We start from the raw sequence: 13995 nt of genomic DNA on the forward strand, positions 1-13995 counted from the left end.
CGGAACCTGTACCTGTGGGCCGGAGGTTCTCAACCTTCCCAATGCTGTGACCCTTGAATACAGGTTCTCATAATGAGCTGACTCCCCAACCATAAAATTATTTTTGTTTCTACTTCATAACAGTAACTTTGCTACTGTTGTGAATCACAATGTAAATATCTGTGTTTTCTGATGATCTTGGGCGACCCCTGTGAAAGAGTCATTTGACACGACCGTCCTAAAGGGGTCATGACCCACAGGTTGAGAACCACTGCTCTAAAAGGTGTGTGTGTGTGTGTGTGTGTGTACACTATAGACGAAGAAACCTCACAAGGGCCTCAGCCCCTCATAGACACACCCTCTTTCCCTTTAGAGACAATTGTGGGGAGCAGTCCCCCACTTCATCAGATCAATACAGGAACATGCCGCCCTGCTACATCTGCGCTCTGTACCTAAACCGTGTCCCCTTAGGTTCTAATCCCTGCTTCACTTAGAATTGTAGGTGCAGAGTCTTCGGTCTTGGGTACCTTGATCCAGAGGGCTGTCTGCGCCTTCACAGCACCCTCAGCAAAGACAGTGACCTGAGCCCACACTCTCCCATTCCCCCAGAGCGAGGTGTTAGCTGAGATTCTGGTTTTGAGAGAAATGACCAGACACAACCAAGATGTCATGAGAAGAGACGGAAGGATGGTGCTGATTGAGACATTTGAAGTCAGCTGGGGAGTGGACCATCCAGGTCTCCACTCCATGGCCCTGAGAGCTAATTAGCAGGGCTGGCCTGCAGACCTGACAGGGAGTGCCCAGACTCTCATTTCATGGGAACACTTAATGAGGATACAGCAGTGGCCCGAGGTAGAAGGGTCAGGTGGGGACTGACAGCCCAGGGTGTTGGCCGTTACTATAAGTGACCTGTATGGGCAGCGGGTCCCCTACCCAGGCCTGCTCTCTTTCTATGTGGGCTCCTGTGGGACTGGAGACGGAGCTTCTCTACCCCGCCCATGCTGAACACACACCCACAACACCCTGTGCCTGTTGAGAACCACCGAGGGTGTGAGGTCCCTGTGAGGTGTCTCTCTATACGGTAGAGATGTTTAAATGTATATTAGCTTCCTATATGTTTTCCTCCTAGGCCGACAGAAGGAGAAAGAACTGAGCGTCTCATTAAAGCCAAACTCCGGAGTATCATGATGAGCCAGGACCTTGAGAATGTGACTTCTAAGGAAGTAAGGCATCCTCCCGTCACCTACCATTGCCTCTGAAATATTCTCCTCCCCCTTCCCCACTCACCTACCACCTCTATGAACCATTCCTTTCCCCCTTCCCCTCCCTCCTGTTTCCCCAACCCTCCCCCCTCTCTCCCCCTCTGTCCCTGTTTCCCCAACCCTCCCTCGAGGCCCATAGCAAGCACAAAGCTATCACACGAGTTTGTCTTGCCAACTTCTCAGCAGAGGCAGGCCCGGGATCTTTTGTTGTATAATATGTGTGCATTCGTCCATGCTAGAGGCTCCCCACACTTTGCTCTGCAGTGGCACTGTCTGTGGAGGTCCTGGGCTTAGCATTCGGTTTTAGTCTAATTCTGGAGACCATGGGCAGGTTGCCTGCCCTCTCTGAGCCCTGAGGACAGGTCCTTGGAGTCCTCCGAGGGACCTCAGTCAGCAGTGTTCTTTTGTGCATCTGTGTTTCCCCTCAGCCTTGTGCTGTACAGGAGATGTAATTCTCAGGTTTCTCCCTGTGCCTTTTAAGCTTCTCCCAGGTCAGTTTTTCCTTCGTCCATTGCTATAATTAATAATAACAATAATAGTGGTAATAGTAATAATAGTAATAATAATTATACTGGCTCCTTCTCCAGATCATCTGAGTGCTATACCCAGTGCCGGTATGGTAGCTCGCAGCCCTGCATAAACACCTTCTAGAGGAGCTCTGCCGCCCTCTTCTGGCCTGTGCAGGCATTGCAGGCACATGGTGCACAGCCATACATGTAAACCGAACACTCAAACAAATCTAGGGCCCCGCCTTGGGTTGCACACAACTTTAATTCTAGGACCATTACAGAAGTTCTCTGACTTCAAGGCTCACTCAAATTCCTACCTCAACCTTTAATCCTCGTCTTTAACTGGTTAATACTCTAAAAAAAAAAAAAAATCATGCTGTTATCCCTTTTCCTTCTAGAAAGCGACTTTACCTTCCCACTGCAGTGTATTTGGTACTTCACTGTAAATGTGTAGGTTTTAAACTCAATAGAAAAAAACTTAGAAAAAAACCATATTTCTTTGTTGAGGACAATGGGCTTCCTCTAGTTGGGTTACATTGTAGGTAGAGAGAATGAATGCCTGCACTCCACACAGATGCGCTACCTGTGTCTAAATGCATTACCCTGGGCAAGAGAATGAGGACAAACTCACACTTTTTGTAGATAGTCACAGTTCCCACTGTGGCTTCACACCTGTGCAGAGGTGGGCTCCTTCCTGTTTGAGCAGATCATTTCTTTTTTTTTTTTTTTTTTTGTTCTTTTTTTTGGAGCTGGGGACCGAACCCAGGGCCTTGCGCTTCCTAGGCAAGCGCTCTACCACTGAGCTAAATCCCCAACCCGAGCAGATCATTTCTGATAGGTTCTGCCCATCACTCCTATCCTGCCCACAGATCACTTCCAATAGGTTACGCCCCCATCACTCCTATCCCGCCCACAGATCACTTCTGATAGGTTCCGCTCCCCATCTCTCCTGTTTGTCCTGCCCATAGATCCGAAATGAGCTGGAGAAGCAAATGAACTGCAACCTGAAAGAGTTCAAGGAGTTCATCGATAACGAGATGCTGCTCATCTTGGGCCAGATGGACAAGCCCTCCCTTATCTTTGACCATCTTTATCTTGTAAGAATCCCAGTTCTGGTGGGACCTGGTTTGGGGACCTAATTTTGGGACTTCCTTTGGGAGCATACTCACAGACATATACAACCCAGATAAGGTTGTGCCTTAGCACCTACCAGAAACACAGGTAGCTGAGCCATTCCCCTCAGAGTCCACCGAAGGATACACCCCACCCCCACTGTGTCTCCTGCACTCGGCATCTTCAGGCTGTACGTAAATCTCCATAGAAGGCAACTGGCCAATTTTCAAAGGCAAGCAGGTTGCTAAAATTAGCCAGGGGATCATGAATTGAAAGTCAGACCCAGCAAGGCCATGTTCCCGCTCCAGCACTTTACCTGCCCTATGTAGCCACCCCCACCCCACTGAGTCAACTTGTCTCTCCCCCTCATCGAGTGATTACGATGGCTAAGTGAGGTACATTCTGGAGTCGGCAAGTGCAGAGTCTGTAGGCTTGGTTATGGACATTGACTGCTTAGAAGAGAAAGTGTTTCATTATGGGAGTGGAAGGAAGATGGTATTAGCCACCAAGGGGCCCCTTCAGTCTTCATAAATAGATGTCTCTATGTATATACATATGTACACACACACACACACACACACACACGGTGGGGGGGCTTTAAGTAGGTTTGGAGACAGAAGCTCACTCTGTAGCTCAGCTCAGGCTAGCCCAGAGTTGTGATCTTCTACCTCAGCCTCCTGAGCATTGAACGTATATATTTTATATTCTTGTTTATATGTGACTGTCCCCGCATGTACAGGTCTCCTACTTTATCCACTGAGATGTGAGAAGGCGACTCCCTCCACTCTCTCCACTAGGTGGTGGTCATAGCCAAAGGACTCAGCTCTGTGGAGCTGGTGGAGACTGGGGAGCCGGGGTGCCTGTGCATTCTTCCTGTGAGCAGATGTTAAAGGAATTTTCTGCTCCAGGCTGCCTCTGAGATGTGAAAGTCCAGCTCACATTGCTTGATGACCAAACCCTGAGCCCCAGAGGACCTGGGGAGCTCAGGAGAGGAAGTCGGCAAGGAGACTGAGATACGAAGACAGGGAGGGTCTTTCTAGGACTGAGTGGCTGCATTTTCAAGTGCATCAGTGGTTGCCCTTTGTGTTTCTCTTCCCAGCTCCTTGACTAGGAATGGGAGAGTTTTTAATGATACAGTGTATCAACATATCCAGTCACACAGCTATAGCCAGTTGGATACAATGTATCAATGTACCCAGTCACACAGCTATAGCCAGTTGGATACAATGTATCAATGTACCCAGTCACACAGCTATAGCCAGTTGGATACAATGTATCAATGTACCCAGTCACACAGCTATAGCCAGTTGGATACAATGTATCAATGTACCCAGTCACATATCTATAGCCAGTTGGATACAATGTATCAATGTATCCAGTCACACAGCTATAGACAGTTGGGTACAATGTATCGATGTATCCAGTCACTCAGCTATAGCCAGTTGGATACAATGTATCAATGTATCCAGTCACACAGCTATAGACAGTTGGGTACAATGTATCGATGTATCCAGTCACTCAGCTATAGCCAGTTGGATACAATGTATCAATGTATCCAGTTGCAGCCAGTTGGATACAATGTATCAATGTACCCAATCATAGCTATAGCCAGTTGGATACAATGTATCGATGTATCCAGTCACACATCTATGGCCAGTTGGATATAATGTATCAATGTACCCAGTCACAGCTATAGCCAGTTGGATACAATGTATCGTTGTATCCAGTCATACAGCTATAGCCAGTTGGATACAGTGTATCAATGTATCCAGTCACACAGCTATAGACAATTGGATACAGTGTATCAATGTATCCACTCACACAGGCTATAGACAGTTGGAAACAAGTCATTTGAAGGGAGGAAAACTATTCCCAACTCCCACAGGGAGGCTGTCACTCACAGCATTTTGCTGTGTTAATTTGTCCGTTGTTCAGTTTCCTTTAGGGCTAGGATTGGAACCCGGGGCCCAGCACTGGCTTTCTCTGATGCTGTGTAGACAGCAGACGCTCTGCCTGTACTGCTCCTGAGTAGACTTTGTCTCCCTCTTTGTTTTTTTTGTTTCTTGAGTATCGCCTCCTTGCACCATCATGATGATTATTTTACCAAACAACCCTTACAGGGCTAGTGAGAAGGCTCAGAGGTTAAGAGCACTGACTGCTCTTCCACAGGTCCTGAGTTCAATTCCCAGCAACCACATGGTGGCTCACAGCCATCTGTAATGAGATCCAAGGCCCTCTTCTGACCCACAGGGATACAGGCAGAATGTTGTATATATAATAAATTAATAAATCTCTAAAAAAAAAAAGGTTATTGTGTAAAAAAAAAAAAAAGTTACCAAACAACTCCTACTATATACTCCTGGCTGGCCTTGAATCTCAAGTTCATGGCAATGCTCCTGCCTCTGCCTTCTGTGTAATGGGATGGTTTGTTTTGAAGTGCCCATCATCAGGATCTATTGTCATTTATGTTACTGAGTCCCATGGTTTTTCCCATGAATAGCCCTAAATGTCCCTCCTGTGTTCCTAAGGGTCTGTGTGAGCCCTGGTTATTTCCTTGGAAGAGGTGTTTGTAACTCAGAATTACCGGGTCAGAGGGTGGGAACTCTTTTTTTTTTTTTTTAAGAATTATTTATTTAGTTTATGTAAGTGAATACACTGTAGCTGTCTTCAGACCCACCAGAAGAGGGCATCATCTGATCCCATTACAGATGGTTGTGAGCCTCTCTGTGCCGAAAGTAGTTCTGAGACTGGAGTGTTAACACTCACAGGGCTTTGTATGATCTGTTTCCAGGGCTCCGAGTGGAATGCATCCAATCTGGAGGAGCTGCAGGGCTCAGGGTGAGTCCCCTCTTCCCCACCTCTCCAGGCAGCATAGGTAGCCTCTGCCCTGCCATTGCCTCAGCCTGGTCTCTGCAATGGCTGGAGGGGCTCATGTGCTTCGGAGCACTAGACCCAGTAATCCGTGGTTTCTAGATTCTTCCTGGAGTCGGAGGTGATTGTGGGGGTCTGGGTGCAACTTAGTCACCCTGGGGGATGGAGGACAGCCTGGCCTTGGGCAGTCATTGCTGGGCAGGAACTTGTCTGTCTCTAAGAAATGTTCAGTGGCAGGAGCAAACCTTTAAACCAAGCCTGTGAAGAAAGCAGTCACGAAATCACCGTTCTGTGGTCCAAGGAGCTGGCCTTCTTGAACCTGCTGCAGTTGAAAACTGAGGCTAAACAGAGTTTAAAGTACACCCTTAGAACTTCCGGTGAGAGGTATCCCCCCAGCAGTGTCTGTCCTCATGCTACAGTCTAACCGGGAATAAATACGGTGATTCAGGGAGCTCTCTTTGAGGCGTTGTTATGCTTGGCGAAACCTATTTGAGACCCTTTCCAGTTACCAAAACTGTTTTGGTTTTCAGGAAATGAGTGTGCTGGGTCAGGGTGGAGGGAGGGCTGTAGAGTCTGGGTTAGCAGATGCCCTCAAACAGGACGAGAGTTAGAGAAGCACATTCTGCTTTTTAACTATTTTAAGAGCGGAAGTTTTGTTTTGTTTTTAAGACAGTGTCTTGCTCTATAACCCAAACTGGTCTTGAATGTACCATTAAGTGAAGGGGTTTTGATATGACGTGGGTTACTTTTGAATAATGTATTCTTGTCCTATGAAGAAAACTCACGCAAAAGATGACGATTAAGCAAAATAAATAAATAAGTAAACAGACCTCTCACCACAAAGGCATGTCCCGTGGTGTGCATATTCTTTGACTTTTCTCTGCCAGATTTTTGTAACTTTGCTTTTCCTGTCCCTTGTTCTGATTCTCTGGGCTCTTTGCTTCTTTTCAGGGTCGACTACATTTTAAATGTCACTAGAGAAATCGACAATTTTTTCCCTGGCCTGTTTGCATACCATAACATCCGAGTATATGACGAGGAGACCACGGACCTTCTTGCCCACTGGAATGAGGCCTATCAGTTCATAAACAAAGCGAAGTAAGCCTGTGGGAAGGCAGCCTCGGGAGGAATGGTGGGGCAGGAATGAGTAGCGGGCCGGGCTGGATAAGGAAGCTAACCGCAGACAGGAGAGGTCATCCTGGATACAGAAGCCTAATGTCTGAAGAGGTGGGACTATCTGGTCGACCATTGTTTTCGTTTTAGCTTCCTGTTGCAGTAAAATTAAAATAATGCTGTCTTTTATCCTGCACTAGGTCCAGCACCATAGCACCCCATGACATCTGTTTGATATCTTCATCTCTGTCAGCAAAGCATCTCACCCACTCTGCTCCATCCCATATCACACTGCTGATAGCCTCTCTCTGAGCCTGGCAACAATCTCTCTCTCTCTCTCTACCCATCCAGTTCCCAAGACAGGTTGCCACCATGCCAGAAATTTACACCCTAATTCTGTGGCGGCCCAGTGTCTGCAGCCACCACACACTCTCTTGAACTCAACTAAATCGCCACATGAAAGAACACACAACACAATAACCTTTGATCCAAGTGATAACATGTAATCGTCCACATGGACATACAAAGCGCTGTACACATCCATCCCTTAAGAACATTCATAACAACCTGTAAATGTGCAGAAACACCAGACACCAGAGTGGGCCTTATTCACAGGGTGCCCTCAAGTGTGACATTGAATCCAGTGTTTATCATCAGTAGATGCCAGCTGGGGTTCAATACCCAAATGCCACTGGGGAGCTCTCTCCTGGAAAGGGCCGGTACATGCTGGTCTTCGGGCTCTTGGAGAGTTCCCCAAGGAATGCAGGCTGTACCCTTTCCTGGAGTAGTTCCATGCTCCTGTGTGCCTAGAACAGGGCAGTCCTGAAATGGGACCATCTGCACTGTCCCTGAGCCCTGGGGCCCCTCTTTACTCTCCTTTGGAGCAGCTGTTGTATTGAAGTTCAAGGCAAAGACCCCCGTGCCCCATCCCCAACTCCCACTCCTGTGCTACAGCGAAAAACCCTCTTACTTAGGAGCCTCCCTGGCCCCATCCTAGCTTCCCTGCTGGAGCCTCTGCCAGCCTTACAGCCTTCACCTTCTCCAGCAAGGAGAGGGTCGGTCACTGTTCCTTTTGTATCTCGGAAATCAGCTGTGCCCGGGCCAGCACAGCCTTCTTACAAGCAGCAGATTGGCTCCATCTTCCCCCTGGCTCCATTCTCTCTTGGCCAGATTGCTGTCATCCCCTATGCTCCCTCTGGGCGCTCACTCTCCCCAGAGCGCAGCGTTTTCTCCTTGCTGGCCTGTTTTTCGACAGTAGCTCATTCAGAGGCCTCCATCTGCCGTCGAGGCTCAGTGGCTTTTGCAGAACTCCCATTTAACAGTTCAAGCGATGCCTGGGAAGTGGCTGTAGGTAGCCTCCCGTATCCCAGTGACAGAGGAGATTCCATCCTGAAGCCAGGTATATTGGAAAGCTGGGTCAGGCCATGCAGGTTCATCTGTTCTCCCACTGTGGGCCAACTGATCTCACAGAGAAGATAATTTCCTTTAAGAGGTGTGTTAGATCACTAGGGCAGAGAAGGGTTGGGGCTGTGAGATAACGTGTAGGTGGGGGACACTGTTAATCCTTGCTCTCAGTCCCCACACCCACATCCCTGCAGAAGGAACCATTCCAAGTGCCTGGTCCATTGCAAGATGGGCGTGAGCCGGTCTGCATCCACGGTCATAGCGTACGCCATGAAGGAGTTTGGCTGGCCCCTGGAGAAAGCGTTTAACTATGTGAAACAGAAGCGCAGCATCACGCGGCCCAACGCAGGCTTTATGAGGCAGCTGTCGGAGTATGAAGGTATCCTGGATGCAAGGTGAGTGAACGAACACCTAGACACAGGCTGGCAGACAACGCTGCCCAAGCTGCCAGGAGCTCCCACAACTGGCAGCCAGCCTCCCGGGAGCTGGCTTGTAAAAAACAACTATTGTTCGGACTCTGATTAGTGGCTTCCAGGAGGGATCCGTTTTGATTTTGTTGGCACATGTAGAAAGCTTGTCTTCGCTGGGCAAGGGAAGGTACTTAACTCCTTATCCAAGGCATGTCCTGGTATGTGGTGTGGGCTTGAGTGAATTCATTTCCTAAGTACCTGCTTTATGCCAAACTCAAGGCTGAAGAGTCTGATTCGCCACACATGAGCCCTGCAATATTCCCCCAAGCCCAGTTCCATCTTCTAAGTTAAGGATGTGACACCCGAGCCTCAGTTGCTGGTGGTCCCTCATGGTACACCCGGAAGACCAGAAGGACGGGCTCACAGGTTGTGTTGAAGGCGGTGTTGTTCATGGTAGCACAGAGACGGAGTCCGCCAGTGGATGAGTGGGTCAGTAAACAGGGAGAGCACACAGGAATCTTCTTCTGCCCACTGGAGGAAGGCAGTTGGATGAAGGAGCTCCTGATTGTGGGTGAAGCTGCATAGGGAACTGAAGCTAGAAAACTGCCTGACCCGGAAATTCAAGCCCGGCCTCTGCCATTTATCAAGGTCCCATCTCCTCACACCATAAAAGGGCAATTCTGATGTGTAGTGCATTCCAAGCAAACTCTGGGGCTATCAGGAAAAATTGTGTGGCCCCAGCTTGTGTGAGGTCCCTAGAGATGGAGAATGCGATCTTGGTGGCCAGAGGCTAGGGAAGGGACAGAGACTAGTGGGTGGTGTGCATTCTGCACCGGGGACAGTTACGGAGACGGTGGTGTCGCGGTGTTGGGAATTGTCCTGCCAGGCTGTGTAGATAGAAGTGGTCGAGATGGCACACTTTACTGCAGTTTAAGAACTGGCATGGCTCAGTGAGGACTCAGGAGCAGTCACTACAGGTCCTTTGCAGGGTGACTCCCGGAAGTTCACCAGTGTGGCTGCTAAAACTGCTCCACACCTTAGTGTAAAGTTCAGCTTCTTGCTTTACAAGTGAGCAGAGGGAGGCAACGCCGACAGGTTAACTTGTCTCAAGTCACACAGTGACTTCAGGTGTGCCAGGAAAGAGGTTTACACCCACATGCATTGACTGCCACAAGAGAAAGCACTTGCTGCACGAGGTGGGGGGGTGTGTGTGTGGCGGGGTGGTAAGGGTGGTAAGGGTTCCCCCCAGAGGTCCTACCCTGCTGGAACAGATGCCAGTATCTGAGGACTCACTTTCTCCCAGCTCCGTGTCCAGTCTGCACAAGCAGCCACCTGGATTATTTCTGGGTAGAACAGAAGGAATCCAGAGGCAGAGTGTTCCTGCCGGGTTGGGCAGGCTGGGAGAACCACTGTAGCCATCTCTGGGCTGTTACATTGTTTCAAAGAGTATCTATCAGGTTCCCAGGCAGTAGCAGGAGGAGGTAAAGTATGCATTGCTCTCCCTTAGCTTAGGGAACTGAAGTGAAGGTTGCCTGACCCAGTTCACCTGATGCCTTCCCACATCGCAGTCTAGTCAAGGGTCTCATGCAGACCCATACTGTGGGGTGTGAACCTGGATTGCAGTCAGTGGAGGGAGTGCACGGATGAGCTTCTGCAGGCAATCTGTAGTTGCTTCTTGGTCTCACCCCACATACCCCACAGTGTGGATTCACTCTGAAGCCTGGGAGGTGGAGGCGATCTTGGTGATTACCTCTGTCGTGTAAAGTTCTTTCTCTCTGCTTTTATTCGTGGCTTATACCTTCAAACGTGTTATAAAAGCAGTGCCAGCCCCTGCCCCTGACTTGAAAGCCACTGACAGTTGATGCTTCTGGGGGAGGCTTCTGGTGGGTTGCCCATGCTCTGACATGACCTATATCCATGAGTTATGGCAACATAAACTGGACTCAGTGGGTAGTTTTAAAAGACACAAATTGGGGTGGTGAAGCCAGGGTAAGTATGATAAAATATATGGTATGAAATTCTCAAGGATTAGTAAAAAATAACTTTTTAATGCCATAAGGCTGGTAGTGGTAGAATGTCTGCTGTCAGACGCAAGGCCACGTGAAAGTAATAATTAAAAATATCAGAAGAAAAGAAAAAAAAATATCAGGAGAATTCATTCCAGCCAGGCATGTAATCCCAGCACTTGGAAGGAAAGAGGTAGAAGAATCAGGAACTCAAGTCTAGCTTTGGCTACATAATAAGTTTGGGGCTAGCCTGAGCTTGATTCTTAAAAAGAAAGGAATAAAAAGAGGAACTCATTTAGAACAGACCTGTAGTCTCTGCTTGAAACAAATACTTGGGAGTTTTCTGGAATCTCCGTTTGCCTCAGGACCCTGGTGTGCAGAGAGCTTGATCCATGCCTTCTGCCTTGACCCCTGAGTTTTCTCACATTGTAGGTGTGAAAAGGTTGATACTGTCACGGTTGGAGCCCTCCCTGTCCTGACTAAGATTCACACAATAAGATAAGCACAAACAGGAAGGTGGAGGGGGCGTAACCTCCAGTCAAAGCTCCCTCTGCAGCTGCCACATTGTTACCGCATGGCAAGCAGTCTCCAAAGGATGCTCCTGTAGGCGGTGAATAGAGGGAAGCCTGCTTCCTGACCCCGTCTGACTCTGCAGGCCATCCCCTACCCGGCCCTCTAGGACCTGCTGGTACTGCTCTCAGCTCACCTCCTGCCCTTTCTCCTTACAGCAAACAGCGACATAACAAACTGTGGCGCCAGCAGCCGGCAGATGACACCATAGCAGAGCCCAGTGAGTTCTTGCCAGAGACCTTGGATGGCGCCCTGGATACTCAGCTGCCCTGTTTGGAAGATGCCACCCACCCCGGGCTCCCGAGAAGCCTGCCCTCGGGAGGACCCTCTCTCCCCTGTTGTTTCCGAAGACTCTCGGACCCCCTCCTCCTTCCCCACCGTGATGGTGCGGGTGGCCTGGTCCACTTAGAAGACCTTGAGAGGGATGCTCTGTTAGAGGATGAGGCTCAGCCAGTGGAGGTGCGCAAGCTGGTCCCGAGTTCCCAGGAAGGTGACAGGCTGTGTGAAAAGGATGTAAAGAGGAAACTGGAGTTTGGGAGCCCCAAAGCCCGCAGCGGCTCCTTGCCTCAGGTGGAGGAGCTGGAGAAGGATGGCAGCCCAAGACCGGGGAGGTGGAGGCGGGCCTCCACGCAGCTGGAGAGAGGTTTGCTTGACCAGGAAAACCTAAATAACAACAACAGCAAGAGGAGCTGTCCCGATGACTTTGAGGTAGGCTGGGGACCGCTGTGGGGAGCAGCATGCCACATCATCTCTACCCGACCCGCAGCCCTCACTGTACAGTCCCCACTTCAGCGCACGGGATTTATTTCAGAGGGAGGGGGACTGCTATACCTGCCTAGGTAGCACGTGTACACAGTGGGGACACTCAAGCCTTGCAGAAGACCCCTTATCTAAGGTGGGGCTCCCGAGTCATGCCATTGTCCCAGTTCTCACTGTGTCAATACAGGGTGTTCCTGAGTCATATCGCTGCACCCTCAGCAGTGCCCATCCCCCTCACCCCCCAACCTTTTCATCTCAGATGGCTTTGAAACAAATCTCCAGAGGTGCCATCTCCTTCCTAAGTGGTCCGCTGTGGCAGAGTGACAGCGTGTGTGGGTTAGCTTTGCCAGGTGTCTCATCTTCCGCCTTGTGTTAATACCGAGCTCTCTGGGTCCCTCATAGCCACCATCCTTGAGGGGTGATGCGCAGTGTGCCTTGGTTACTACAACCTCAGGCTGCTCAGAAAGTCGCTGGTCCCAGGTCCTGTCTTCCTTGTTCCAACATCTGGCAGTGACCTAGAAGCAGGGCTGTCTTTGCAGAGGGCCAAGGGAGCTGCCACTTTTGGGTTCTGCCTCTCAGGTACTCACCAAAGGCTTGGGGTCAGAAACTTCATGTTCCCTGGCCATCCCTGCCACTCCATAGGCAGTGACGACTCTCAGTGGGGACACTGAGGTAGGAAGTTGGTTTGTATTTAACTTTGTGCTACAATGCTGAGGGAGGGAGAATCAGACAGACAGACAGACAGACAGACCTAGCCACCCCAGGCAGTTCACTGCTGTCCTCTAAGTAATGAAGTATGTTGCAGACCAAAGAGGAACTACATGCCTCCCCCTCTGCCCACCACTTCCTTCAGAGAGAACAGATGTCGTAAAATGCCTTTGTCTGGGACCACTGTCCTGCGGCTAGCCCCAGTGACCCGACCGTGAGTCACTCCATGGTGACCAGGAGAGCAGCTTGGGTATGGGCTCAGGGAACTTGGCACCAGAACCTGGCAGAATTAGACCTAAAAGGTGAGTCAGGCCAGTGTGAGGTCCTGCTCTGTGTCTCTGAGCCCCACGTGTATGAGACAAAGGAAGGCAAACTTATTCGCAAGGGCACAAAAGAGGACAGAGCTTGTCCTCTGATGCACCCAGAGGGGAGGTGCATCATCCGTGGCCTAATGGGGAGCGACTTGCTAGGCCCAGGCTGAGGAGCGGTGCTGACCAGGGAGCTATGATCTGGGCAGAGAATCCCCTGTGTGAGGGACCGTAGCGCGTGCGTGCTGCAGTGGGGTAATGGAGGTGAGAGGTGGCTGAGCCCCCTGGCATGTTGGCGCAGCCGGGTGCCATGTCCTGGGCACCCAGGGAAGCACAGGGGACTCTAAGCAGAGGGAGGGGTGACGGGCTAAGCTGGTGGGTAAGAACACAGCCTGTGAGCCTGAGCCAGGAGTTGGCCGTGCAGAGTGACCTGAACCTCCTGGAGTTATGGAAAGAGGTTACGAAGGCTGCATTTGTAGCAGAATTATGAGACAACCTCCCCCCCCCCCCAACCCAGCGTCCGGAAGGCTGCTTATCCCACAAGTTGAGGGATCTCACTGTTGGGCAGCGGGAAGAGAGCTGGCTCCCTCAGCCGCCCTTACCCTTCTCACCTCCTTCATCGCCAATCACAGGGAGGCCAAAGAGAAGTCCTTGTCCTGTTCATTGAGGCCCCAGTGACCAAAGGCAAGTCCCTTGGGAGACAGCATAACATGGAGTTAAGTATGTTTGAGTTTGTGTTGGAGGCGGTCTAAATACCATTTCTGCCCCTCCCTCCATCATGGCGACCAGGGGTTCCCGAGCTACACGGTGTGCCGCCAGGGAAGGGTTTTGCTGTATTCAGACTGCAGTTGCCCCCATGGCAAACTCTCTCAGCCCAGGAGAACCCTCTTTCTATGGTGCAGAGTCAATTCTGTTCAGTTCCTTTTTTTTTTTTTTTTTTTTTTGGTTGGAGCTGAGGACCAAGCCCAGGGCCTTGCACTTGC

At 50.1% G+C, this 13995-nt stretch overlaps 1 protein-coding gene across 4 annotated transcripts in view; it reads left to right on the forward strand.

Moving 5' to 3' along the window:
- The window catches only part of Ssh1 (slingshot protein phosphatase 1), a 62335-nt gene that overhangs the window by 40704 nt on the left and 7636 nt on the right, over positions 1 to 13995 (forward strand). For all 4 annotated transcript variants that reach the window (XM_087578608.1, NM_001427479.2, XM_087578607.1 and 1 more), the window contains 6 exon segments: positions 1109 to 1202; positions 2719 to 2847; positions 5655 to 5701; positions 6686 to 6832; positions 8446 to 8646; positions 11396 to 11945. In XM_087578608.1, the coding sequence (XP_087434734.1) occupies positions 1109 to 1202; positions 2719 to 2847; positions 5655 to 5701; positions 6686 to 6832; positions 8446 to 8646; positions 11396 to 11945 (1168 nt within the window).

Source organism: Rattus norvegicus, chromosome 12, assembly GCF_021556685.1.
Source record: "Rattus norvegicus strain SHRSP/BbbUtx chromosome 12, alternate assembly SHRSP_T2T, whole genome shotgun sequence".
Lineage (NCBI taxonomy): Eukaryota > Metazoa > Chordata > Mammalia > Rodentia > Muridae > Rattus > Rattus norvegicus.